Genomic DNA, 27,500 nt, shown 5'->3' on the forward strand with positions numbered 1-27,500 from the left:
ACTTACGTTATTTGTGAGGGTATATGTTGGTTTTATCTGTTGGTTATTCTCGCTTTGTGTTGGTATTGAGCGGGTTTTATCTAAACCTGTCAGTTGCCGACGCGCAGACTTTGGCATGTTGCCCGCGCCCAATGTCAATCACTTGCTTCATACACTCTATTGTATTCATTTGGCGCAATAGGGACGCCGAAGAGCGCGCGCTCTCGCTCACAGAAGACCGGCCCCTTGTCCAGTTCTCCACTGCCACTTGCCGCTAGCTCGCCTAGTGGAGCACACGACCCCGATCAGTCGCTTTTCTCTTCTCCGCCACCACAACGACGAGGAACAAACGAAGCTGAGATGAGCTCTCCTCTCACATACGGGACACCGTCTACAAAAGGAACACCACAGCCAGGGTCGGAAACACATAATATTGTAATACATTTTGTGATGTGTAAATCAGATTAATAATTTCAAAATATCAATATAATTTTATATAATAAAATAATTTATATTAATCTATGAAAAATAGTTTTAATATTAATTAATAGTTAATATCAAATTAATATTAATATTAGAACAATTTTTGGGTTATTTATGATTTTGATGTAAATGTAACAATTTTAGTCATGGAACACCAGTTCATTCTCGGCCTGATGTGCGAGCTAGTAGACATCACCGAACTGTTAACCTAGGATCGAGCAGTGGACCCGGTGGAGGCGGTAGTGATCCTTTAGTAAGCAAGCTGCTGCTGTGACAAAATCAAATACAGACAAATTAATTAATTTTATCTTTTGTTGTAGGGGCCGTCGTCGTCTGTGCCACAGAGTGTTGGCGATACTCAACCTGGTGATTACTTGGTTGTGTGGGGAACGGACGTGAATGTGAAGGAAGCAAAAGAGAAATTCAAGAAGTTTTTGTGTGAATTTAGAGAAGAGGTGGATGACATGATCAATGACGATGAGACGCCGTACTACTTGCAGAGACTAGATGAGGTATGTTTTGTTGACGAGAAGTCAAGGGTAAATGATAATGGATAGACAGACAGACAGACAGACAAGCAGACAGACAGACAAACAGACAGGTGGACAGACAAGCAGACAGACAGACATGCAGACAGACAAACAAACAGACAGATGGACGGACAGACAAGCAGACGGACAGACAGACAATCAAACAGACAGAAAGACTGACAGACATACAAATAAACAGACAGACAAATAAATAGACAGACGGATGGACAGACAAGCAGACAGACAGACATATGAACAGACACACACAGACAGACGGACAGAAAAACAAGTAGACATAGAGGTAGACAGACAGATGGACAAACACACATACCAACAGACAACTCGACGTGCATGAATCTAATCCAGCCATACAATGTCCCACCACATTATCAACGTTCCACTATTTCAGCAACGTATTTCATTTGCAGATCAATACACTAGAAGAGCCTTTTCTCTCCGTCGATTGTTCACACATAAAACGGTTCAACCACTATCTCTACACACAGCTCATTCGCTACCCACAAGAGGTCATACCAACGTTTGATATGGCTGCAAACGAAGTCTTCTACAACATCTATCCAGAAGCCCAGCTTGAGCATCAAATACAGGTATTTATCTTTCGGCTTAGTAAGACAGCATTTTGTTGTAATTGTGAACGTGTCAGGTTCGTACGTTCAATGCTGATAAGACAAAGAATATGCGAGCTCTTAATCCAGACGGTGAGATTAATGATTAATTAATTAATTAAATAATTAGGTAGTTGTAGTCATGTTGTTTGTTAGTTATTTAGTATGTGTTATTTATTATGCATTGTATATATTATCATAGTGTGTGTGTGTGCGTGTGTGTGTGCCTGTGCGTGTGTGTGCATGCGTATGTGTGCGTGTGTGTATGCACGTGCATGTGTTTAATAAGACAATTATATATGCATGTATTACAGGGTACGGTATTACCCTGTATGTAGGGATTGCCCCGGTTACGGAGCATTGTGGGGCGTGGTCATCTTTTTGCTCGCTTACAAAACATAGTAAATGAAGACTAAGATTTCTCAACATCAACAAAATGAAATGTTTGTACGTCGTGTACTATATCCTATTTTTGTTTTGGTCAATAATCATCTAACAACCTAGAAAACAGTTGCTAGCCTCGGAGTCCCATGCGCCAATTTGTTCTTCTTTCTTCTTCTTCTTCACGGATATCTCTTTTTGTACATTAGGTACGGCTGTGAAACTGGAGAAGCGCTTTAGAATTACCCGAACTCTATTCTTTTGGTGACTAGAGAAACCGAAATCAATGTTAATTAAAAATTGTGTTTCTTTCAAGCAGAATTTATCCAACGACCGTCATCAATGCTATTGCACAGTTTGGGCCAATCACGGAGCAGCATTTGCTATTGCTTGTCCATGGCAACCAGAGACAATGGACAAAGAGCCAATCAGATAGGCCAAACGTGTTTATGAAAGAGTTTATCATCAGAACTGTGTAATTCGATCATGTTTGCCATTGTCCGGTCTAGTATGAAATTGTTTGCGATCTGTGTCACACACAGGAACAAAATTGACAGATAATTACGTACACATAGCAATGTATACAAGAACCCAATATTTGCAATGCATATTCCGTATGTGATGATCTTTGGCTTTGACTACTAAGCCAAGTTCTATTCCAACTGTCGTTGCATATTCAATTATACACGCACGGAAGAAAGAACAATGCAAAGGCACTAAAATTAGGATCCATATTCGTGCAACGTGCGCTAGGATACCATGGTACTGTATACCCCGTAGACCTATAAACCAATTGAGTAAACTACCTCTGTATCATGTCTAACGAAAACTGTTACATATAAACAGGTTTAACGCTAATGAAAACGCGCTGAATCTCAGACATGCTTATAAAAGGCTTACAGGCCCTAATGAAGACATGTACACCCTAGCTATGTTGCGCTTTCACACTCCTAAAAACTTACCAAACTAGAATTTTAAAACATTTTCTCTGGAAAAAAAGAAATAGATGTAGGGATTGTATAAAACGTAATAGAAACAAGATTTAGATAATATGAACCAAAGCCAGACATCATTAGTGAATCCTTCCAACCCCCACATTCCCTGCATTTTATTTTAGTGGGTTGGAAGGATTTACTAATGATGTCTGGCTTTGGTTCATATTATCTAAATCTTGTTTCCGTTACTTTTATACAATCCCTACATCTATTTCTTTTTTCAGAGAAAAAGTTTTTAAAATTCTATTTTTATTAATAAATAAAATTTGTTTATTTGTTTATAAATCACTATAATAATATATAATGTAAATATTATATACTACATCACTGATAACAAACAGTGACATGACTACAAATACGTAATTATTTAATTTATTTATTTATTTCAGATATCGATCAGTTAATCACTATATCAGGAATGGTAATACGAACATCCAACTTAATACCCGAGATGAGAGAAGGTCAGATGATTGATCAATCACGTTAATTAATCTGTCTGTCTGTCTGTTGGTCTGTCTGTCTATCTGTCTGTTTGTCTGTCTGTCTGTCCATTCATCTGTTTGTCTGTTTGTTTGTCTGTCTGTCTGTTTGTCTGTCTGTCTGTCCATCTGTCTGTCTGTCCATCTGTCTGTCTGTTTAACTAACATGCATGTAACTACAATGCCAACACCGTCTGTCTCCAGCTTTCTTCTGTTGCTCTGTGTGCCACAACACGGAATCAGTCGAGATTGATCGCGGTCGTATTGCCGAACCAAATCTGTGCCGGAGTTGCAACACATATCACAGCTTTCAGCTCATACACAACAGATCTCACTTCACGGACAAGCAAACCGTCAAGCTGCAAGAATCTCCTGGTAAGAAACGAGTGTGTGACGTGAAATACGATTGATACCTGGTCCAGTCTAATTGATATCAATTAGTCACTTTGCAAAGCCACAACTAGATAAGAAATTGCCAAGATTTCAATTTAATTAATTTTGTAAATTAATTAATTAGTAAATTAATTAATAGTTTTTAGACAAGAAATATTGAGCAAATTTGACATTGTAATTTTGTCAAGGCAGGAAATATGAAAGTAAAGTAAATTTTGATTTTTTATTGATTTATTGAAATCAAACATTGAATTTGAGTGTTCACAAAATGATGTTAATGGATGCCTGTATTGCTTAGGACACCACTTATGTGGCAGGAGGTTTAATTAATTAATGAAATTAATGATTTAATTCAGTACTAAAATTGTTAACTGCTGATAATTAATATTAATAATTTATTGATGAAATATACTACAGAAATTAATTACTAATTAATTCATTACTAAAACTGTTAATTAATGATAATTTAATTATTTAATTAATAATGATAATTAATTAATTACTGATTGAATTTTTTATGTCTACAATACGTATATATTTTATAGATGACCATATGTGGTCATACACATGGGTATTTCTGTTGAAGTCATGACAAGCTTTACTAGATGATGCTACAGTATGTGTTTCTTGTGAATAGATGACATGCCAGCTGGTCAGACTCCTTATACTGTTATTCTCTATGCACACAATGACCTGGTTGACACAGTTCACCCTGGAGACAGGTACACACTGATTATGTTTTTGTGTATAACATGTGTGTGTTTGCATGCGTGTGTATGTGTGTGTGTGTACGTCTGTGTGTGTGTGTGTGTGTGTGTGTGTGTGTGTGTGTGTGTGTGTGTGTGTGTGTGTGTGTGTGTTTGCGTGTGTGTGTGTATGTGTACGTCTGTCTGTCTGTCTGTCTGTGTGTGTGTGTATGTGTACATCGGTCTGTGTGTGTGTGTGTGTGTGTGTGTGTGTGTGTGTGTGTGTGTGTGTGTGTGTGTGTGTGTGTGTGCATACATACATGTAAGTGTATGATTGTTTTATATTTGTAGGGTTACTGTGACTGGTATTTATCGAGCTGTACCCCTCAAAGTGCAGCCGACAACACGTCACGTCAAGTCTGTCTATAAGACCTACGTTGACGTCATTCACTTTAGGAAGTCTGATACTAAACGACTGTATAGAGATGAGGAAGGGTAATAGAAAGAAATCAACAATTTCTGTGTGTGTGTGTGTGTGTGTGTGTGTGTGTGTGTGTGTGTGTGTGTGTGTGTGCGTGTGCGTGTGTGTGAATACACTTGACTTTGTTAATCTTATTCCTGTACAGCAAAGATGCACACTTCACTGAAGAAAGGATCGAGCAGCTGAAGGCTTTATCCAGAATGCCAGACATCTATGAAAGACTTGCCCGAGCACTTGGTCAGACGCAATACATTTTAAATACACAATACAAAGTTTTTAATATTATTAGTTATTGTTTACATTATATTTTTAGTTATTTTTAATTTTTTATTTTAAGTAATTTTTTATTTTTATATTTTTAATTTTTTATAATTTTTTTTATATTTTTTTATATATTGTTTTATTTTTAGTTATTTTTTATATTTAATTTTTTAATTTTTTTTTAAAAATTATTAATTTTTATTTATAATTTATTTATTTTTATTTATATTTCTATTTGTTTTTTTAATTTTTTAATTTATTTTTTATTTATTGTTTATTTCTATTTTTTATTTTCTATTTTGTTTACATTACCATATATATTTTATTTTATTTTTATTTACATTATATATTTTTTCTATTTTGTTTACATTATATTTTGTTTTTATTTACATTATATATTTTTTCTATTTTGTGTACATTATATCTATTTCTAGCTCCCAGCATTTATGAAAATGAAGACATCAAGAAAGGTATTCTAAGTCAACTGTTTGGAGGGACAGTGAAGGACTTCGGAAATGCTGGTAGAGGGAAATTCAGGTAGAGGAGTTGTCACTGAGCATTCAGTCTGTGTCAGTAACTGTTGGTCCTTGTTTTATGTTTATGTGAAGGTCTGATGTACTTGTGTGTGTGTGTGTGTGTGTGTGTGTGTGTGTGTGTGTGTGTGTGTGTGTGTGTGTGTGTGTGTGTGTGTGTGTGTGTGTGTGTGTGTGTGTGTGTGTGTAGACGTTCATGTATGTGTGTGTGTGTGTGCACGCGCAAGTGTGTGCGTGTGTGTGAGCATGTTCTTATCATCTCTAGGTCTGAGATCAACGTGTTGCTGTGTGGTGATCCTGGCACAAGTAAATCTCAACTCTTAAGAGTAAAGATCTCCACAGATCAATACACTACACACACCCAATCTAACATTCAATGTCATTCCAGTATGTACACAGTCTCGTACCACGTGGTCAATACACATCAGGCAAAGGCTCCTCAGCAGTTGGCTTGACAGCATACATCACCAAGGATCCAGAAACGAGACAACACGTATTGCAAACGTAAGTTTCAACCTCAAATCGTGTAAACCACGACTAAAATCAGATATGTGTATTCAGACACGGCCAAAGACAAATTGATTTTGCATAACAAATTTTATTTTTCAAAATATTATTATTTTCTATTATTTATTCTTATTTTATCTTTATTTTTTAATTTTTAATTAATTGTTTAGTTTCTATTTTTTACTTTTTATTTTGATTTATTAATTTTTTAATTATAGTTTAATTTTTTATTTTATTTATTTTTGTTTACTTTTTTATTTTTTATTTTATTTTTTATTTCTATTTTTTATATTATTTTTTATTTTTTATTTAAAGTTTTCTTATTTTTATTTTTTTTTTATTTTATTTTTATTTTTTTTATCATTGTTTATTACTATTTTTAACTTTTAACTGTTTGTATTGTGTTGTGTGCAGTGGTGCCCTCGTGTTGAGCGACGGTGGCATTTGTTGTATTGACGAGTTCGACAAGATGAATGACAGCACAAGAGCTGTGCTGCATGAAGTCATGGTTTGTACACACGCACATACTTGCTATTCAAATCCCTCAATTTGTTACTGTTCGTTGTCAGGAGCAACAGACGTTGTCCATCGCCAAGGCTGGGATAATCTGTTCGTTGAATGCACGGACGTCCATTCTGGCGGCTGCGAATCCTCGTGAGTCTCGTTGGAATGCCAAACTGACGACGATTGAAAATCTACAGCTACCTCACACGTTACTGTCAAGGTGTGTTGTATTGGTTTTCTTGTCATTTGCTTTGTAGTTGTCATTTTTACGTGTGTGTGTGTGTGTGTGTGTGTGTGTGTGTGTGTGTTTGGTTATATTGTTGTGTGTTGTAGGTTTGATTTGATTTTTCTGATGCTGGACCCGCAGGACGAGCAGTTTGATCGTCGTCTTGCAACTCATCTCGTGTCTCTCTATCACCAGACGAGGGAAGAAGACGAGGAACAAAGTTTGGTGAGATGAACTGAAACGGACTGAAACTGGTATGACTGATGGCAATGGGTGAACAGATGGTAGTGTAACACTCACGCAGACACATTGACAAACATGTAGACGGACATACAGACAAACATATTGACAAACATGTAGACAAACATACAGACAAACATGTAGACAGACAGACGTATTGACAAACATGTAGACAGACATAGACAAACATGTAGACAGACATACAGACAAACATATTGACAAACAGGTAGACGGACATACAGACAAACATGTAGACGGACATACAGACAAACATATACACAGACATATAGACACATTGACAAACATATAGACAGACATATAGACACATTGACAAACTTGTAGACAGACATATAGACAGACATATAGCTAAACACAGACAGGCAGGCAGATAGATGACGAACAGACAAACAAATAACACACACACCACACACACACACACACACACACACACACACACACACACACACACACACACATTTAGTCTAGACAACAGAAACAAACAGACAGATGGACATACAAGAAGACAGACACAATGACACTGTAACTTAACTCATTTTGACTGTGTGTTTTATCCAGGACATGTCATCACTGAGAGATTACATTGCCTATGCTAGAACATACATCAATCCAAAATTAGGTGAAGAAGCCGGACAGTCTCTAACCGAAGCGTATGTAGGTCAGTATTTATACACGTCAATCAATAGCCGCCTCACAACACTAACAATTTTCTTGTCAGAAATGCGAAAGGTTGGCAGTCATAGAGGAGCCGTGACGGCGTATCCTCGTCAGTTAGAGTCTCTAATTCGTCTCGCAGAATCTCATGCAAGAATGCGGTACACATGCATGCACACACACACATGCATGCATGCACACACACACACACACACACACACACACACACAACAGTGACACACACACACACACACACACACACACACACACACACACACACACACACACACACACACACACACAACAGTGACACACACACACACACACACACACACACACACACACACACACACACACACACACACACACACACACACACACACACACACACACACACACACATAAACGGTGTATTACCATATACAGTGCAATGTCTTGATTTAGCTTCAGTGAAGTCGTAGAGAAGATTGATGTCGAGGAAGCCAAACGGTTTGACAAATTATCGCAGCCAGAGTTTGTTGATCTACGTGGGTTTGTCCTTGTTTTGTAGGCTTCATCGTGAGGCTCTGAAGCAAGCTGCTACTGATCCCAAAACGGGTATTGTTGATATCAGTATTTTGACTACCGGGTTGAGCAGCTGGGAGAGAAGTCGACGAGTCGAGATAATGAAGGCTGTGAAACAGATGTTGGAGTCACGAGGGAAAGCGCCGACAGTGAAGTATCTGCAGTTGTTTGCTGAATTAAAGGATCAGTCAGACAAGGTGTGTGTGTGTGCGCGCCCGTGTCACTGTGTGTGTGTGTCAGTGTGTGTGTGTGTGTGTGTGTGTGTGTGTGTGTGTGTGTGTGTGTGTGTGTGTGTGTGTGTGTGTGTGTGTGTGTGTGTGTGTGTGTGTGTGTGTGTGTGTGTGTGTGTGTGTGTGTGTGTGTGTGTGTGTGTGTGTGTGATACATCATAATGTACTTTCCTACTTATCTTTCCATTTAGCCAATAAATCAAGCTCAGTTTGACGATGCTCTCAGAGGTCTCGAAGACGACAATTTCTTGATCAGAACAGGAAACATCATTCGTCTCCTCCAAGACTAATAACTAGCAATCCACCTCCAAACAATACAATAAACACTTTGTAGCTAAATTTTGCAAAAAGTATTGATGGAACACAAATTGTTGTATGTAGATCTACTGCACTGTAGCATGTCTGTAACCAAGTACATTGCCAATACATTTCGTACATTGGTGTTTACACACAACAATGCATTCAATTCCAATTTGCAAAATTTCTAAATTAAATTTAAAAATTTTAAATTTAGAAATTTGAAATGCCTGGAAGACCCACTGACTGTGCAGCCGTGTCTGAATGTTTACTCCTGTTGAGGTACATACCAGAGAGTCATACATACATACATACATACAATACATACAATACATACATACATGCATGCATACATACATACATACAATACATACATACATGCATGCATACATGCATACATACATGCATACATACATGCATGCATACATACATTTTTTACAAGAACCCTTAGGGCCCAGGTTACTGCAGACACTCTAAACTTTCTATACTTGCTATACTCTACACTTTCAGCAGTCACACTATCATGTCACTAGGTATGTCATACTTGCTGTACTTTATACTTCATACTTCATGCTTCAAACTTACATACATACATACATACATACATACATACATACAATACATACATACATTACATACATACATACATGCAATACATACATACATACATACGTACAATACGTACAATACATACATACATACATACATACATACATACAATACATACATACATACATACAATACATACATGCATACATACATACATACATACATTTTTTTACAAGGGCCCTTAGGGCCCAGGTTCGATACTGCAATGACTATACTTGCTATACTCTACACTTTCAGCAGTCACACTATCATGTCACTAGGTACGTCATACTTGCTGTACTTCATACTTCATACTTCATGCTTCAAACTTACATACAAACATACATACATACATACATACATACATACAATACATACATACATACATTACATACATACATACATGCAATACATACATGTGATGTGATGTGATGGCATACATACATACATACAATACATACATACATACAATACATACATACATACAATACATACATACATACATACAATGCATACATACATACATACATACATACATACATACATACATACATACATGTATTCTATTATGATTGAGTAGATACGACTCTTACAAACACTGCAACATCTTCACGGATCAAATCGTAACAAAACTTTTCAATATCATTATGTTTAAATTAACTATAATAGGTATCACCATAGTAACATTAACAACTTTCTTAGCGCGCGCTCTTCACATCAGGTCACGTGACAAACTAATATGCTGCAGGTTTTTTTCGTTTTCGTTCTTGTTGTCAGCGTGGGTGCACTCAGTGGTCGTCCAATCATAGGCAAAGCAACTATTTTATGTGTTATATGATCGATATGGAAGAAAGTGGGCGTCATTTTGCGCAGGAATTTTGACTCAAGACACTTATGAGAGTCACCATGGCAACATGTATCTTGCTGCTTCCTATGTGAAGTATGTGGAGTCGTCTGGGGCTCGTGTCGTTCCTATATTGTGAGAATAGCAGATACACTCTAGAGATTGATGATGTAATGTAATGACGTCATATTTGGTTTTAGTATTAATCACACAGAAAGTGAACTGAAGTTTATTCTTGGGTCTATAAATGGGTATGAGTTGTAAAACACTGAAACAGACAGACAGACATACAGACAGACATAGAGACAGACGGACGGATGGACAGACAGACAAACAGACAGACAGACAGATTGTTTTATTCTCTCCCAAACTGTAAATGTAACAGTTAATCGCAGAAGTAAAGTATCCTAAGCATTAGCAAAAACTACTGAAATGTCTGAAGTCATAGCTACAGTATTATCCTAATGAACATAGTGTTGAATGTCTATATCAAAGAAAAAATCAACTATCTTACCTACATGCAATCTGCTTATCTTCTTTAATATAACTCTAGCATTACATCTCTGGATAATTATAGAAATCTGTCTACGCCATCTCGTCCTGAAGTCGGCTTCAGTACTTTTGCCTTCCGAATCCCTTGATTTCTTTGAGAGTGAGTTCAGGAAGTTATCAGCCTCCTGTCCCCAGAACCCAAAGTGCTCAAAGACCAGAGGAACTAACTTAGGTGTTGTGTCGTCCTGAACAGACAGAGCTTCGTATTTGCTTTTCTTTCTCATCTCACGTCTCTCAGCTGCATAGCCTACTCTTTAGATGCTCTAGTTAGGATGTCTTTGCTCCAAGGGTGAGCCATGCTCACGTCCAAGTCTGTGCTTGATTCATTGTACATCAAAATATCGGGGCGATTCTCAGATTCTGTATATTGATCTCTTGGCTCCTTGCGATGGTGCAGTTGGAGCTCGTTCAAACAACTGCACCATCCTGACACTACAGAATCGTGTTTCCAGACTGGTCCTCCCCCAAACTTGCAGGTGAGAAGATGATACCCAGTTCCATCCAGTTCTACTCCACATTCACATTTGTTTATGCATGACTTAAAAGGCATTGGTAGACTGAGTCTCAGAAAGGAGGCTAGACGGAAATCCTTTGCAATAAGCGCGTACCTATCTGAGGATGGTACAGATAGACACACAGACAGACAGACACACAGACGGACGGACAGACAGACAGACAGACATACAGACGGACGGACAGACAGACAGACAGACAGACAGACATACAGACAAACAGACAGACATACAGATGGACAGACGGACAGACAGACAGACATACAGACGGACGGACAGACAGACAGACATACAGACGGATGGACAGACATATGGACAGACAGACAGACACACAGACGGACAGAGAGATAGACAGACATACAGACGGACATACATACATACATGCATACATACATACATACATACATACAGATGGACAGACAGACATACAGACGGACGGACAGACACGCAGACAGATACACAGACATACATACATACATACAAACAGACAGACAGACAGACAGACAGGCATGCTTTGGAAATGAGGATTTTTGTCTTGACTGCATATTGTGTGTACTCAAGCGTATTATTTCCTGGTGGTGGAGCCAGTCTGAAGCCAAATGGATCTGGTTTTATTGACACAGCAATGAGAATCTACGACTACTTTGTAGAGGTAAGAAATGCTCATGCAACTCTAGAAAACATAATGTCCAAATATGTGGTAAGAGTGGTGACATTTATGACTAGGAATTCAGACCTCTGTATATGACATGTACGCATGCGTGCACACACACACACACACACACACACACACACACACACACACACACTCACACACACACACACACACACACACACACACACACACACTCACACACACACACTCGTGGACGCACACATGCACGTGCACACACACACACACGCACGCGCGCACGCACACACACACACACACACACACACACAAACAAACAAACAAACAAAACACACGATCTCATTTACCAACAGTGTCTATATATGATTTACGTTCTAATGACTGATTCAACTCAATTTGATTTAATTAACTTGATTCGATTTAATGACTGAAAGAATAATGCACAGCAAATAGTTCACATGCACTATAGCTATACACTACTACATCACCACGAGCAAAGCGTTTGATACACCTTGTGTTGCCGTTTCCAAATACATGTATGTAGTTATATATGCTGTAGCCACGATCACAAGACATTTTCAGGATCTTGCAAGATCTTACGCTTGTCATGACTTCAACAGAGATACCCATGTGGTATGACCATATATGGTCATCTATAAATATATACGTATTGTATACATAAACAAATTTAATCAGTAATTAATAAATTAATATATATTTCAGTAATTAATTATTGATATTAATTATCATTAATTAATAAATAAGATAGATTTGTTCAAGTGATCTACAAACCACAAAGACACCAATACACAATTTCTCATCTAGAAATGCATGTACCGAGTTTACATGCACACAGAGCTGTCATTTGAAATATCCCGCGGCAACTGGCAGGATTAGTAACCGAGGTGGTGTAACTTGAAGAATCTTGAACCAACGAGGTGTTAGTATCTTGTTTACTTCATACGCTTACCCACTGCTGTTCTAGTCGAATAGATTATACCTAAAAATATAAGAACTAAGACATACAGACATACTTGGTTAGACCAACCAATTTCTTACGGGATCTTGAGTGTGACAAGATCTTGCAAGAAATTGGCGCCAGAAGCTTGAGCGAAAGCGCATTACCACTGCAGTCCAACAAGTCTCTAGTCACTTTAAAATTCAGTAGGAAATGCACATATTCAACCAAGATCTTACAAGAAATTGAGCGCCATTAGGATCTTGCAATATATTGGCCTAGAACTTTGACCTGGGTATATGTACAGTATGTAGTTACACATGTATGTATGTATGTACACACACACACACACACACACACACACACACACACACACACACACACACACACACACACACACACACACACACACACACACACACACACACACACACACACACACACACACACACACATGCAGTAGTGGACAAAAGTATTTGCTGGACAAGAAATTTCAAGGGTTTTTCGGGATGTTTGTGTTTTAACCTATAGGTGCGTTGGTCAGTAGTGACCTGACGAATAATTAGAACCAACATCTGAGAATAGAATGATATGGAATACTTCAAAATATCCCTCTGCTGGTGATAGGACTCAATAGTTTTTCAAAACCGGTTTAGAGAATGTTATTTATGATTACTATAGTGACTGAAATTAGACATTTTGACCCACAATAGTGCTAATTGGTACAGAATTGAGTCTAAGTCAGTTGTTTGTTGCAATTTAAGATTATTGTTACAACCTAGTTAAAAGCCGATTAAGTTTACATTACAACTTAGCAAAGCACATTCAATGCAAACAATATTCCAACCTTTGAAAACAAACTAACTTATCAATTTATGCTCATATCAGCACTTATTTTCATTCTGTAGGCCAGAACATGATGAAAAATCAACAAAAACTACCCAACAAATACTTTTGTCCACTACTGTGTGTGTGTGTGTGTGTGTGTGTGTGTGTGTGTGTGTGTGTGTGTGTGTGTGTGTGTGTGTGTGTGTGTGTGTATGTGTACATATATGGTATCTATAGTTGGTAAGTAGAACAGACCAGATGACTACATAGCAATTCCAATTACACAAGGCCATCACCCGACATCATATTCTAGTGTTATTCACAGAAGCCGTTCATGCAGTCAACTTACAATTTTACCAACCAAATTCCTTACTATAGTATACAGTACATTAGTAGTATTGTCACACAATCTAGATGTTGTGATATTCCTTGGGTTTGAGGCTTGGATTACTCTTGTACACAGATGCAGTCAGTCTAGGTATACAGTACAGTACATCGTATAATAGTGACTGTTTGCTTTTGCAGGAAAATTTGGCTGGTCGTTTCTTTCCTCTTTGGGGGACGTGTTTAGGATTTGAGACTCTGACGGTTTTGGTGGCAGGACGAGATTTGTTGACACCCTGTGATGCTGAGAACTACAGCATACCGTTAGTGTTTGAACCGGGTATGACATCTTATTCTGTTGTGTGTGTGTGTGTGTGTGTGTGTGTGTGTGTGTGTGTGTGTGTGTGTGTGTGTGTGTGCGTGCGTGTGTGCATGTGGTGTGTGTGTGTGTGTGTGTGTGTGTGTGTGTGTGTGTGTGTGTGTGTGCGTGCGTGTGTGCATGTGGTGTGTGTGTGTGTGTGTGTGTGTGTGTGTGTGTGTGTGTGTGTGTGTGCGCACTCACATGTACACACGAACACATGGAAACAAACAAACAAATAAACAAACAAGTATTACACTTTCATGTGCTCATTGACTTCTTGTGTATTGTTAGGATTCAATGCTAGTCGAATGTTTAAGGGTGCAACAGATGATATGATACGTTATCTCTCGAATGAGAATGTGACCATGAACAATCATCGTTACTGTGTTACTCTTGAGGTGCGATTAACAGTTGACGTGTCATTCATTTGTCTCTGTTGACTTTTTCATATGTTTGTCTGTCTACATGTTTGTTTGTCTACATGTTTGTCTGTCTACATGATTGTCTGTCTACATGTCTGTCTGTCTACATGATTGTTTGTCTACATGTTTGTCTGTCTACATGTTAGTCTGTCTACATGTTTGTCTGTCTACACGTTTGTCTGACTTCATGTTTGTCTGTCTACATGTTTGTCTGTTTACATGTTTGTCTACGTGTTAGTCTGTCTATATGTTTCTGTCTACATGATTGTCTGTCTACATGTTTGTCTGTCTATATGTTTGTCTGTCTACATGATTGTCTGTCTACATGTTTGTCTGTCTACATGTTAGTCTGTCTACATGTTAGTCTGTCTACATGTTTGTCTGTCTACATGTTTGTCCATCTGTGACAATATGGTGTGTGACAGTTAATGTCAGTGATAACTCATGTTGTCAGACTTTCATACACAATGAGAAACTCAACAGCACCTTCAACATATTGTCAACAAACAAGGATCGTAATGGAATAACGTTTGTTTCCAGTGTTGAAGGTAACTTGCATGCTTATCCTCGACTGTCGATTGTTACACATTGTTTGTGTGTAGGTCGTTTGTCTCCTATCTTTGGCACTCACTGGCATCCTGAGAAGAACGCGTTTGAGTGGACGAGATCAGAGGGTATTGATCATTCTGCTGATGCTGTTGCAGTTACGCAGTACATGGGCAATGTCTTAGTACAACAAGGTAGGATTATGATGTTGAGAGAAAATGGTGTGTGTGTGTGTGTGTGTGTGTGTGTGTGTGTGTGTGTGTGTGTGTGTGTGTGTGTGTGTGTGTGTGTGTGTGTGTGTGTGTGTGTGTGTGTGTACCTACTATATAGTAAGTGTCTAGACAGATGGACAGACAGGTGGACAGACAGATGGACAAACAGGTGGACAGACAGATGGACAAATGGACAGACTATGGATGGACAAACAGGTGGACAGACAGATGGTCAAATGGACAGACAGATGGACAAACAGGTGGACAGACAGATGGACAGATGGACAAATGGACAGACAGATGGACAGAACGAACAAGTGGACAGACAGGTAAACAGACAGGTGGACAGACAATAGATGGACAGACAGGTGGACAGACAGGTACACAGACAGATGGATAGATGGATGGACTATGGATGGACAGAGAGAGGGACAAACAGGTGAACAGACAGGTAAACAGACAGGTGGACAGACAGATGAACAGACAGGCACGCAAGGCAAACAGACAGGCACTCACAAGAGCAATTCTGTTGCTTAAACTTTCCGTATGTATATTCCTTTAATAGCCACAAGTACAGTCTCCAGTGATACAAAATGTGGTTGTGTGTGTCTTGTAGCACGAACGTGTGACCACCATTTTCCCAACGACAACACAGAGGCGAAGTACTTGATCTACAACTACCAGCCAGTCTACACCGGCAACGTATCTCACTCATTCGAGCAATGCTACTACTGGTGACACACGCCTCTACATACAAAACAATAATTAATTAATTACCATAATTAATTAATTAAAATTAATACGACGATCGGCTTTGCATGTTTCTAGTCTGCCTTGCTAATTCGGGATGAAACTGGCTGTTATATCGTTGACCACTATGTGCAGCCTTATTTGTCTCATGAACTGATGCGTTTCCTTCTCTTTCTGCGATGAGTTTCTGTGCTCGTTCACGCTCATCCCTTTCCCTCTTCAGTCGCTGTTGTCTCATGATTTCCAGTTTTCTCCTCTTCACGAGTGTGTCGTCGTCGTCGGAAGCATCAGCACCGCTAGTCGGTGACTCAAGATTGTCTTTGTGTTCATGTTCTGATCGGCTGCTGTGTCTCTTGTGTTTGTGTTTCTTGTCTCTCTTTTTCTTGTCTTTCTTCGAGTTGTGTTTATGTTTGCGTTTTCTGTCTCTTCTAATTGCCTCTGCAACCATCGGAAATGATACATTGGTGGTGGTGATGTGGTCTCTTGCTGCTGCTTTCTGTTGACTCACCAATGCGATACCGACTTCTGCTTGTTCTTGGAATTTCTTCGTCTCGGCGACTTGTTTTCTCATCTGACCGAGCGGATCCAATAAATTCTTCAATGGCTCTGAACGCCTTAATACACACCATATCACTAGATTTATGCGATGAATTTGTATTTAATACTTATTATTTAATTGATATTTTATTTTTAATTAATATTTTATATTTTATATTTAATTTATATTTTATATTTTATATTAATTTTTACATTTAATATTTAATATTTAATTTATATTTTATATTTTATATTTTATATTTAATATTTAATTTATATTTTATATTTTATATTTTATATTTAATATTTAATTTATATTTTATATTTTATACTTTATATTTAATATTTAATTAATATTTTATATTTTATACTTAATTAATAATATTTCAGACTATTGGAGATCAGTGGCCATACAAAGCTCGTATTTCATCCACACGTTCCCTCTCGGTCTTCGACATATTGTGCCACGGTTTGTCTGATCGAGCACACGAGCTTGTGTGAATAGAGCAGCAGTGGTGTTTGTGATTGCATACCTTTGTTTTCTAATACACTCTGTCCGAGGTAGGTTAATAGGCCAATGCGTTTCTCTTGCTTTTCCTGGTCGGCTTTCTTTTCTGCTTCGTGTTCAGCATTCACTTTTATGTCAACTTTCTGGAATTTCAATGCAAACACACATACACACACATCAACAAACACAAACACACACACACACACACCAACAAACACACACACACACACACACACGAACACACACACACACACACACACACACACACACACACACACACACAGACACAGACACACACACACGAACACACACACACACACACACACACACACACAGACACAGACACAGACACACACACACACACACACACACACACACACACACACACACACACACACACACACACACACACACACACACATGGATGCACACAGACAGACAGACAGACAGACTGCCTGTGTTGCATGATTATTCACCCCTTCTTCAATATCCTGAAAGAAGTTGATATGACCAGTATAATCCTCCAACTCCACATCTTTTTCTACATGCTGTACTCTCGCACGATGCCTCAAGATGTTCGTTCTAGCTTCCTGCTCCTAAACAAAATAACACACAAAATAGTAAAAGACTCAAAATCATAAGGAGTCATCCATAACTGTCGACGTTTACTCAAGCGTACAAAGCGTACTCTTCTGCATACCCCTCCCCCTCCCCAAGTGCACATAAAATGTTGGTCATGTGAATGTAGAAGAACCATGGCAATTTATTACTATCTCTCTGTTCGCGTTGACTTTGTGCTTCAAAAATCTGTAATAATTTCTGCACAATAAGGTGGACAGTGACGATCTTATTGTTCGAAACCGCAAGTTCCTGGATTTTCTATAGTTGGGTAACGAAGGCGTATGTATTACACAGGCGGTTTGATAAGGCTTTTGCATATCAAGAGTCATTAGGGTTCTTAACTTATTAAGAAGGTATGGTCTTACAACAAGAATGCTGCCATTAGAGGAAGTAGGCAATTAACAAGGTCCGCTGCCTTGACATCAACGCACAGTTGCTCTTGTTTTGCGAGTAGTTGCTTGGTATTTCTCGTTCTGTTGTATGTCCATATGTTTATGTGTCTGTCTGTGTACTTGTCTGTCCATACGTTTATGCATTTGTATTTGTCTACTTGTTTGTCCATATGTTTATGTGTCTGTGTCCACTTGTCTGTCTGTCTACTTGTCTGTCCACATGTTGCACCTGTCCATATGTTTATGTGGATGACCATATGTTCGTGTCCATCTGTCTACTTGTTTGTCCGTATGTGTGTTAGGTAAACTCTCCGGTTACCTAACATCTTTGTATTGTAATATGACCCCTAAGATGTACAGTTAATTTATAGGATATCACTTAACATCTCAGTGCGGTAAACAAATACAGCTGTATCAGTAGTCACTTCCGAGCGCAAACAGTAATAGAAGCCCTTTCGAAGATTGATATTGATATGCACATTTCATCGTTCTGTCCAGCAGTCTTCCACTTACAGCTTCCTCGCAAGACAAAGATGGGCTGGTAAAGACAAAGCGTTCGCAAACTACTGGTGCCTGTTTGCCTGTGTTTTATGAAGAGCACAAAGTCAGTTAGTATCTACCATAGAGTACCTACCGTCCCACGTCATGTATGCTCTGATAAACACGTGCAACGAATGCTTAGCTTGCGACGAATAGTTACAAACCACAGTTGAAAAGTCTGGTTACAAACGTAGATGCAGTACAACACGCGTACATGTAAATGCAATATCCTGATTTCAGTATCACTTCCTATCTACTTCTGGACCATAAAGAATCATCAACATTCTATGCTCCGTCCCAAGAGTGTACAACTACTCTTACCCCCTCCCCTCCCCCGTAGCGTATGCTTTGTATGCTTGAGTAAATGTCGATAATTATGGATGACGTCTAAAGACAAAGCATACAAACAGACAAGTAGACAAACAGACACATAAACAGATGGACATACAGTACACAGACACACATATGGACAAACAAGTAGACAGATGGACACGAACATATGGTCATCCACATAAACATATGGACAGGTGCAACATGTGGACAGACAAGTAGACAGACAGACACATAAACATATGAACAGACAAGTAGACAGACAGACAAGTGAACACAGACACATAAACATATGGACAAACAAGTAGACAGATGCCCAAATGCATAAACATACAGAGACACATGAACATACACACAGACAAGTAGACGAGCAAACACATAAACATATGGACAGACAAGTACACAGACAAACACATAAACATAAGGACATACAAGTAGACAGACATACAAATGCATAAACATACAGACAGACACATAAACATACACACAAATAAGTACACAAGCAAACACATAAACAAATGGACAGACAAGTAGACAGACATACAAATGCATAAACATACACACAGACACATAAACATACACACAAACAAGTACACAAGTAAACACATAAACATATGAACAGACAAGTAGACAGACATACAAGTGGACAGACAGACACAAACATATGGACAGACAAGTAGACAGACAAACAAACAGACGGCCTTGAAGCTCCAAACCTTCTCATTCATATAAAACGACGCCATACGCCATCACAACTCTCAAACACACACAATCACCATCTAACAGCAACATACAGCAAAGAGATGTCTCTTCTCTCTTTCTTCTTCCTCTTCCTTCGCTTTCGCTTCGTCTCTTCGCACTCTGGCGACGTTATCCTTATTTCTAACATGCCACCTACGTAAAACACCACATAATCAACACACACGGCATATCAACCGACATCTAGTCCTCTCACCTTTTCTTGGGTAAGATATTCATTGTGTGTCATACTGCGCATGCGTGGAAATTAGCCGGGTTCAGCGTTCTTTGTTTCGATCCGCGAATCTGCGGGCAATCGCGCGTTCTAGCTATGAGTAGGTTACTGTTCAGATTGTTTCTCGTCTTTCTCGTCGTCGTGCCGTCGTCGATTCTTCTTGCGAGACGAGGTAGGACGTGTGCTCGTTGGCGTGGCTTTTGTGACGCTCCACCCCGTGATGTTGTGTGGCATTTGGTTCGAGCGTGTGGTCATTGACTTGTACGCTCTCTGGGACGCTCGGAGTGAGCTCGAGGAGTTCTTTCTTGGCTTGTTTCGTGCGTTTTCTGTGAGAGTTGTCGGTCGTGTCGCATGGCGGTGATAGAAATGTTGAGTTGGATGACTGAGGGTTGAGAGTGGAGTGGTGATGTGACGTGTAGAGTGATGTAGAGATGACGGGTTGGCTGTAGAGTGGCGTTTGACGTGCGTATGTGAGTCTGGGAGATGGATGGACATACGGGGATTTTGTTTTGGATATGGATACGTGTTGTGGAGAGAGAGAATGGATGTGTGTTTGTTTTGTGTGCCGTCTGTATTGGTGTGGGTGTTACTCGGTGTGTTGTGGGGTACTAATTGTTTAGCTGTTGTATGTTGGTAGGAATGGTAGATTGTTGGTAGTCTGGGTATTGAAATGACCAGGTTTTTACATGTTTGTTGTATGACAGACAGATGGACAATAGACAGACAGGGAGACAGACTCTCTCTCTCTCTCTCTCTCTCTCTCTCTCTCTCACACACACACACACACACACACACACACACACACACACACAGGAGCATGAAAGCAAATAGACAGACTGGTGAGGACACTTTACTATAACTTACCAACATACACACCACCAGTCAGTATTTCTGTTTGCTGACAGTTTGCCAACTCATCTATTTACAGATGGATCACAGATTCTTGCAGAGGCGGCGGAAGATCCTGTAGAGAACGAAGAGGAAGTAGCTGATTCGAAAGATGAGGAGGAAGACGAAGAAGAAACAACTGTAGAGGTAGTAGTGATTAATATCAATAAGTATCTGCTGCATGCAATGAGTGCATGTTTTCAGGATGAATCAGACGGTGAAGAGAGTGATGAAGGTGAAGAAACAGAAAAGGTAACTATGTGTGCTTATGGATTGTAGTACTTTGTAAACGTTGGTTTCCAAATGATTTGTATTACTGGATTAATTTTGTCTTGTGGTTTTGTTGTTTATCTTTCGTGTTTGTTTTGGTGTTGAGGTTGGAGATGTGGCTGATAGTGAGGAGGAAGAGGGAGAAGAAAAGGAAGAGAAGATAGCGTCTTCTCCAGATGTTGAGACAAGCATTCTCTTTACAACAGGCAGCGACAAAGGTACATGTACTGCAGTTTAGACAATGTAACATTGTATTGTATTGGAGGGATGCATATCTCAATACATTAGGTAGACTTTTGTATTGGAGGGATGCATCTTTCAATGTTCATATTTTAGAATTGGCAACACTACATACATGAACACTAAGTGAAGGACTCAATGTATTACATGGACTTTTTACTGGAGGGCTGCATCTCTCAATACATTACATGGTTATTTGTATTGGAGGGATGCATCTCTCAATGCATTACATGGACTTTTGTATTGGAGGGATGCATCTGTCAATGCATTACATGGACTTTTGTGTTAGAGGGATGCATCTCTCAATACATTACATGGTTATTTGTATTGGAGGGATGCATCTCTCGATACATTACATAAACTTTTGTGTTGGAGGGATGCATCTCTCAATACATTACAAGGACTTCTGTATTGGAGGGATGCATCTCTCGATACATTACATAAACTTTTGTGTTGGAGGGATGCATCTCTCAATACATTACAAGGACTTCTGTATTGGAGGGATGCATCTCTCGATACATTACATAAACTTTTGTGTTGGAGGGATGCATCTCTCAATACATTACATGGACTTTTGTATTAGAGGGATGCATCTCTCAAAACATTACATGGACTTTTGTATTAGAGGGAGGCATCTCTCAATTACATTACATTGACTTTTGTATTAGAGGGAGGCATCTCTCAATTACATTCCATGGACTTTTGTATTAGAGGGATGCATCTCTCAATACATTACATGGACTTTTGTATTAGAGGGATGCATCTCTCAATACATTACGTAAACTTTTGTATTGGGAGGATGCGTATGTCTGGCTGCTGCTTGTAATGATAAGTTTCTTTATAGACTTACCAGCCGGTGGAACAGTGAAAATTATTGTCGGATTTCAGAACAACGGAACGGGCAATTTTGTAATCGAAAATATTGATGCTTCGTTCAGGTATGTCTTGTGTCTAGTTACTTAGTCAATGCACTCAGCATCATGTCTTGTATGCTGCCCACAGGTATCCACAAGATTTCTCCTATTTTATTCAAAATGTGAGAACATAGGTGATTTGTTATGTAGTAAATTGATATCAATGTTATAGTTCACAACTCGTTATTATGACACGCTTGTGGAGCCGCAGTATGAGGTTAGTGAGGTGACGTTGTGTGTGGTGAGAATGTGTTTGTTGATGTATGATGTGCAGACATGTCTAGCGTATGAATTTATGCCCAGCGAGACGTTTGGTTCTCGTTCGTTTGGTTTCACAGTTTTGGTGAACTACAAAGATACGGTAGGTGTGTGTGTGTGTGTGTGTCCATCTGCTTGTTTGTCTGTCTCTGTTGATGAATCCATCTGTCTGTCCATCTGACCATGTGTCTGTCTGTCTGAGCATGTGTCTGTCTGTCTGTCTGAGCATGTGTCTGTCTGTCTGTCTGATCATGTGTCTGTCTGTCTGTCTGATCATGTGTCTGTCTGTCTGTCCATCTGATCATCTGTCTGTCTGATCATGTGTCTGTCTGTCTGTCCATCTGATCATGTGTCTGTCTGTCTGTCCATCTGATCATGTGTCTGTCTGGCTGTCCATCTGATCATGTGTCTGTCCGTCTGACCATGTGTCTGTCTGTCTGTCTGTCCAACTATTTGTCTGTCTGTCTGTCTGCCCATCTATTTGTCTGTCTGTCTGTCTGTCCAGGTGGCTGCCCATCTATTTTTCTGTCTGTCATGAGTTAGTGCATTCTGCTGGACTTCTCTCTATTCCGTTGTATTGCAGGAGGGAACCGAATTCCAAGATGCAGTTTTTAATGAAACCATCAACATTTATGAGCAAGAGGAAGGAATAGATGCTGAGACGTAAGAGTCACGTCGTGTGTGATCTCACAATGTAATCATTACACACACTTGTAGGTTCTTCCTGTACGTCTTGCTGATGGCAGGAATCGCTGTTGTTGGTTTGGTGATATACAATTACCTGCCAACATCAACGGTACGTATGTGGTGGTGTTTGAATAGTTTCTGTTGTGATGGTATTGATAGACATAGCAGGGGTATGTTAGTATTGTGAGGTGAGATTGAATGGACACACACACACACACACACACACACACACACACACACACACACACACACACACACACACCACACACACACACACACACACACCACACACACACACACACCACACACACACACACACACACACACACACACACACAATTACATACATACATACAGACGAGTGGAGGAATGTACTTCAATATCTACATGTATTTAATATCTACTTTGGTTACATTACTAGCTCCTAATTCGTTCATTTTACACAGAAAAAGAAGCCACAGCCAACGAAACCTGTAGAGATGGGCACTCAAGCGAATGCCGACGTCGACCAGTCGTGGCTACCAATGGATCATCTCAAACCTCACTCCATCAGTAAGACACTCACACTACTGAAAAACGTGCCATTACACTTACACACGTCTGTCGTTGTCTAGGCAACAACACGTCACCTCGTGTTCGAAGGTCGCCGAGGAACAAGAAACCAAAGAGTTGATTTGATTGCCGTTTTGTGCGGGCACGATTAGATGTAACGCTGCAGACAAACCTCCGTAGCATTCCGGTTTTAATGCGGCCTCTCTAGTCCATGTACAGTGTTGGCAATGGAATGTGAGAATGTAATGTTGTTAGGGATTGATGTTGGCGTGTGACGAGTGCGTAGAGAAAGGGCAGACTTGTGGGTGGTGGAAATACGTGATGTAGTGACTGTGCCTAGTTGTGTGTGGGTGCAATAGCTCAGTTGGTTAGAGAGTCATCCTATGGAGTGATCACATCCGGGACCTTGCAGGGTTGCAGGTTCAAGTCACAGTAATGGCATAATTTCCTTGGGCGAGAAACTTACACACAATTGCCTCTCTTGACTCAGGAGTATAAATGAGTACCTGGTCATTGACTGGGGCAGCAAAGGCCTCCGACTGCGACAAAGTCCATCAGCTACTGGGGTCCGGGTGGGACTTCGGGTGCCCACACCACAGTTGGCGTCGCAGTTGGTGCTCCTGCTTAGTGCACAGGAACCCAGCCATCTGGCTGGGGGCATTACCGCAGCTCATTATCCATTTGCCATTTGCCCCAGTTGATCAACCGAGGCAAGATGGATTGGTTACATGTATGGCTGAAAAGTTTGTTTCAGAGTCACAATTTTTGTATTGACTGATGAGAGATGGATGCTATACACATACACCTGTGATAGAACGTTGGTGTATGATACAGGCTAAACGCAGTCAAGATGGAGCACACATGACTGCCAGATGTGGTTCAGTTTTTGAGGATGCGTGCACTGTGACACACACTGTGACACAGACACACACACACACACACACACACACACACACACACACACACACACACACACACACACACACACACACACACACTGCACACATCATTCCCACATTCTCTTACAACAATGATCATTCATCATTCCTACATCCTTCTAACAGAAATAAGGAACAACAAGAATGAGACACACCACACCAACGCAACACTTACGACCGCATAAGAGCCTCATCAACACCACCAGCTAGCATACACCTACGCCACAAGCTTTCACTGTACACATGCTTGCAGCAACTCTATACCCTACTGCTATATACGGAGACGAAGTTACTCAAAACGTTCGTGTTCTCAATGCATGAAACTGAATCGAAGAAATCACCGTCCCCTTCCTCTCCCTCTTCCTCGACCTCGTGCACGACCTCGACCTCTTCCCCTTCCCAACGTAACTAACAGGAGACCAAGCGTAAGTATGGACAGACACATGACAGACATTAACGAGTGAAATTTTCTCTCACTGATTTCCTTCTTTTTCTTTGCTTTTCGTGGTTCCTCCACTAGCAGTGTGTCTAACGGTAAGCTGTCGGGTAGAACAATGTAGCGGATGTTATTTCCTCGAACGCTCAACGTCTCTAGACTGATCGGATCTTTTCCCTTCACCGTCATCTTGACCGACTTCAAGTGCGTGTTCATGCTGATGTCCACACCTGAGAGCGAAACCAGTGGCGTGATATAACACCAATATTAATTTCAGTTTCTTATCTGAGACTTTTCCTCAAGTGCAGGCGGGTGGGCGGGCGGGCGGCGGATGGCATACATTACCATTATGTCATTATCAGGGATGCAACCTGTTTTTCTGATCATACGGTGGCCAAACTGTGGCACCAACTTAGTTGTAATGATGTCACTCATTAATATTAATTACATCACTAACTTAGTGTAACGTCATAAGCACAGACTAAGAGCACCATCAAACAAATCATTATGTGTGTACGTACCTACAGTTGCCTCAAACTTTAGACCTTTAATTAAAAGTCATTTGTGACTAGTGACTTCAAGGAAGTTGTCTGTGATCACAGTGCAATCACCTGTGGGGTCCGATCCACACCCAATCAATGGGCCACTTATGTCATACTAATTTAGTAACGTAAAATATTAGTATTAATATTAATGAACGCAGAACTAGCTAATTTTGTGTCCGACACCACTACAGATCGCATCTCTGAATGCCAATAAAAGTATAATGGCCATATTAATATCAACAACAACCTGCCCCAAACGTAAAGCATGCGGGCAGGAATGGGACAGTAATAAGCAACAAATAGTGGCCTACTAAGGCGGACGTCTTGCACTACATACCTGTTATCGTTCCGTGAATTATCGTGCCGTTCTTCAGCTCGACCGTCACGGTCTCGTGGCTCAACTTCATGAGAAATCTGCGGCGCAGGAAAAGGCGATCTCAAAGCGACAGCGTTTTTAAAAGATTTACAATAAGCTAGGCATCATGTTAGAAAGTCGTCTTACTTGACCAGCTTCATGATTGAAGCGGATTGAGATCCAAAAAATCGCGCGTCGACAAAACGTCGGAAAATATCCGGGATATAAAGCGTTAACTTATCCGGGATAGCTACTTTTATGTAAAGTAAAGCCCGTATTCTGTTGTTATGACGACGACATGGCGACTCTAGGCGTAGGAGAAGACGATTGGAGACATGCGGAGACTCAAGACGAAGAGCAGTATGCTACAATGTCTATTCAAGAATTATTGGATGCGTGGGAGAAGCAAAGGTTTCCAATATTGGGCGACGCCGTTTCGTTCAAGTTTTGCGTTACTGTCTGATTTCTAGATACGAGAACGAGGTACTGGAGCGAGAGAGTGACATGTTTGAAAAGTTTCTAAAACGAGTAGAACCGAAGGAAGCAGCATTGACAAGAAGAGGTTGGAGTTAGTGGCCTCGGAGTCCCGTGTACAGTGGGTTACTCCTGTGTGCGCACAGCATGATAACAACACAGGAATAATCAAGTGTTGGGTGTTGTGTAGTGTGTTTGTTTATTTGTTTTTATATGTTTGTTTGTTTTTGTTTGTTTTTGTCTTTGTGTTTTTTTTGTTTGTGTTTGTTTGTTTTTGTTTGTTTTTTGTTTTTTGTGTTTGTTTTTTGTTTTTGTGTTTGTTTTTGTTTGTTTTTGTCTTTGTGTTTGTTTGTTTTTTTGCTTTTGTTTGTTTGTGTTTATAGGTTTGTTGTTTGTATTTATTGTTTTTTTTGTGTTTATAGGTTTGTTTTGTATTTATTTGTTTGTT

At 39.7% G+C, this 27,500-nt stretch overlaps 6 protein-coding genes across 7 annotated transcripts in view; 4 read left to right on the forward strand and 2 right to left on the reverse strand.

Annotated features, from left to right (window-relative positions):
- LOC134178233 (DNA replication licensing factor mcm4-A-like) overlaps positions 1 to 9,245 on the forward strand; it is a 9,435-nt gene extending 190 nt beyond the window's left edge. Inside the window, exons 2-22 of one of the 2 annotated variants that reach the window (XM_062645065.1) lie at positions 182 to 395; positions 607 to 715; positions 783 to 974; positions 1,421 to 1,600; positions 1,657 to 1,711; positions 3,384 to 3,455; positions 3,678 to 3,848; positions 4,504 to 4,588; positions 4,904 to 5,047; positions 5,179 to 5,270; positions 5,729 to 5,831; positions 6,093 to 6,153; positions 6,216 to 6,331; positions 6,749 to 6,842; positions 6,904 to 7,058; positions 7,172 to 7,289; positions 7,881 to 7,980; positions 8,041 to 8,137; positions 8,421 to 8,465; positions 8,527 to 8,737; positions 8,961 to 9,244. In XM_062645065.1, the coding sequence (XP_062501049.1) occupies positions 182 to 395; positions 607 to 715; positions 783 to 974; positions 1,421 to 1,600; positions 1,657 to 1,711; positions 3,384 to 3,455; positions 3,678 to 3,848; positions 4,504 to 4,588; positions 4,904 to 5,047; positions 5,179 to 5,270; positions 5,729 to 5,831; positions 6,093 to 6,153; positions 6,216 to 6,331; positions 6,749 to 6,842; positions 6,904 to 7,058; positions 7,172 to 7,289; positions 7,881 to 7,980; positions 8,041 to 8,137; positions 8,421 to 8,465; positions 8,527 to 8,737; positions 8,961 to 9,059 (2,513 nt within the window). In that variant the 3' untranslated portion in view covers positions 9,060 to 9,244. Of the gene's footprint in view, positions 1 to 181; positions 396 to 606; positions 716 to 782; positions 975 to 1,420; positions 1,601 to 1,656; positions 1,712 to 3,383; positions 3,456 to 3,677; positions 3,849 to 4,503; positions 4,589 to 4,903; positions 5,048 to 5,178; positions 5,271 to 5,728; positions 5,832 to 6,092; positions 6,154 to 6,215; positions 6,332 to 6,748; positions 6,843 to 6,903; positions 7,059 to 7,171; positions 7,290 to 7,880; positions 7,981 to 8,040; positions 8,138 to 8,420; positions 8,466 to 8,526; positions 8,738 to 8,960 lie in introns of both variants that reach the window. The other variant, XM_062645067.1, reaches the window with a different exon arrangement.
- A 1,127-nt stretch (positions 9,246 to 10,372) lies between these two features.
- On the forward strand, positions 10,373 to 16,597 carry LOC134178242 (gamma-glutamyl hydrolase A-like). Its single transcript, XM_062645077.1, has 9 exons — positions 10,373 to 10,463; positions 10,528 to 10,633; positions 10,699 to 10,749; positions 12,124 to 12,214; positions 14,505 to 14,643; positions 14,956 to 15,062; positions 15,541 to 15,634; positions 15,689 to 15,826; positions 16,461 to 16,597. The coding sequence occupies exons 1-9, from the start codon at positions 10,394 to 10,396 to the stop codon at positions 16,580 to 16,582; spliced, it is 918 nt and encodes a 305-aa protein (XP_062501061.1). The 5' UTR covers positions 10,373 to 10,393; the 3' UTR covers positions 16,583 to 16,597.
- Positions 16,597 to 20,600, reverse strand: LOC134178240 (leukocyte receptor cluster member 1 homolog). Its single transcript, XM_062645074.1, has 6 exons — positions 20,478 to 20,600; positions 20,317 to 20,416; positions 18,116 to 18,235; positions 17,665 to 17,782; positions 17,546 to 17,606; positions 16,597 to 17,208 (listed from the first exon to the last, which is right to left on the reverse strand). Exons 1-6 carry the CDS (start codon positions 20,498 to 20,500, stop codon positions 16,641 to 16,643), a joined length of 990 nt encoding a protein of 329 aa, XP_062501058.1. The 5' UTR covers positions 20,501 to 20,600; the 3' UTR covers positions 16,597 to 16,640.
- Positions 20,510 to 24,566, forward strand: LOC134178241 (translocon-associated protein subunit alpha-like). The gene is made up of 12 exons (XM_062645075.1): positions 20,510 to 20,667; positions 21,424 to 21,530; positions 21,588 to 21,635; positions 21,760 to 21,871; positions 22,738 to 22,831; positions 22,896 to 22,929; positions 22,980 to 23,024; positions 23,082 to 23,168; positions 23,649 to 23,728; positions 23,783 to 23,861; positions 24,199 to 24,304; positions 24,367 to 24,566. The coding sequence occupies exons 1-12, from the start codon at positions 20,592 to 20,594 to the stop codon at positions 24,423 to 24,425; spliced, it is 927 nt and encodes a 308-aa protein (XP_062501059.1). The 5' UTR covers positions 20,510 to 20,591; the 3' UTR covers positions 24,426 to 24,566.
- Positions 24,567 to 25,290: 724 nt separating this feature from the next.
- LOC134178385 (small nuclear ribonucleoprotein Sm D1-like) lies at positions 25,291 to 26,807 on the reverse strand. Its single transcript, XM_062645262.1, has 4 exons — positions 26,726 to 26,807; positions 26,561 to 26,637; positions 25,720 to 25,908; positions 25,291 to 25,650 (listed from the first exon to the last, which is right to left on the reverse strand). Exons 1-4 carry the CDS (start codon positions 26,737 to 26,739, stop codon positions 25,580 to 25,582), a joined length of 351 nt encoding a protein of 116 aa, XP_062501246.1. The 5' UTR covers positions 26,740 to 26,807; the 3' UTR covers positions 25,291 to 25,579.
- Positions 26,808 to 26,851: 44 nt separating this feature from the next.
- LOC134178589 (coiled-coil domain-containing protein 113-like) overlaps positions 26,852 to 27,500 on the forward strand; it is a 6,103-nt gene continuing 5,454 nt past the window's right edge. The window contains exons 1-2 of the mRNA XM_062645462.1: positions 26,852 to 26,989; positions 27,049 to 27,140. Of these exons, the coding sequence (XP_062501446.1) occupies positions 26,877 to 26,989; positions 27,049 to 27,140 (205 nt within the window). The 5' untranslated portion in view covers positions 26,852 to 26,876. The remainder of the gene's footprint in view (positions 26,990 to 27,048; positions 27,141 to 27,500) is intronic.

This window comes from Corticium candelabrum, chromosome 4 (assembly GCF_963422355.1).
Source record: "Corticium candelabrum chromosome 4, ooCorCand1.1, whole genome shotgun sequence".
NCBI lineage: Eukaryota > Metazoa > Porifera > Homoscleromorpha > Homosclerophorida > Plakinidae > Corticium > Corticium candelabrum.

What these genes read in the sequence shown, in the direction of transcription:
- LOC134178242 (XM_062645077.1), top strand. Translation starts at nt 10,394, where the DNA reads ATGCTGCAGGTTTTTTTCGTTTTCGTTCTTGTTGTCAGCGTGGGTGCA. An exon ending in GCTCGTGTCGTTCCTATATT is followed by an intron (nt 10,634 to 10,698) that starts GTGAGAATAGCA and finishes ATTTGGTTTTAG; the next exon opens with TATTAATCACACAGAAAGTG. An exon ending in TCTACGACTACTTTGTAGAG is followed by an intron (nt 12,215 to 14,504) that starts GTAAGAAATGCT and finishes TTGCTTTTGCAG; the next exon opens with GAAAATTTGGCTGGTCGTTT.
- LOC134178240 (XM_062645074.1), bottom strand. Translation starts at nt 20,500, where the DNA reads ATGAATATCTTACCCAAGAAAAG. An exon ending in TTCAGGATATTGAAGAAGGG is followed by an intron (nt 17,783 to 18,115) that starts GTGAATAATCAT and finishes TTGAAATTCCAG; the next exon opens with AAAGTTGACATAAAAGTGAA. An exon ending in GTGGATGAAATACGAGCTTT is followed by an intron (nt 17,209 to 17,545) that starts GTATGGCCACTG and finishes GTGTGTATTAAG; the next exon opens with GCGTTCAGAGCCATTGAAGA.
- LOC134178241 (XM_062645075.1), top strand. Translation starts at nt 20,592, where the DNA reads ATGAGTAGGTTACTGTTCAGATTGTTTCTCGTCTTTCTCGTCGTCGTG. An exon ending in AAGGTGAAGAAACAGAAAAG is followed by an intron (nt 21,636 to 21,759) that starts GTAACTATGTGT and finishes TTTGGTGTTGAG; the next exon opens with GTTGGAGATGTGGCTGATAG. An exon ending in ATTACCTGCCAACATCAACG is followed by an intron (nt 23,862 to 24,198) that starts GTACGTATGTGG and finishes CATTTTACACAG; the next exon opens with AAAAAGAAGCCACAGCCAAC.
- LOC134178385 (XM_062645262.1), bottom strand. An exon ending in AATTCACGGAACGATAACAG is followed by an intron (nt 25,909 to 26,560) that starts GTATGTAGTGCA and finishes TTTCGCTCTCAG; the next exon opens with GTGTGGACATCAGCATGAAC. An exon ending in AAAGAAAAAGAAGGAAATCA is followed by an intron (nt 25,651 to 25,719) that starts GTGAGAGAAAAT and finishes GTCTCCTGTTAG; the next exon opens with TTACGTTGGGAAGGGGAAGA.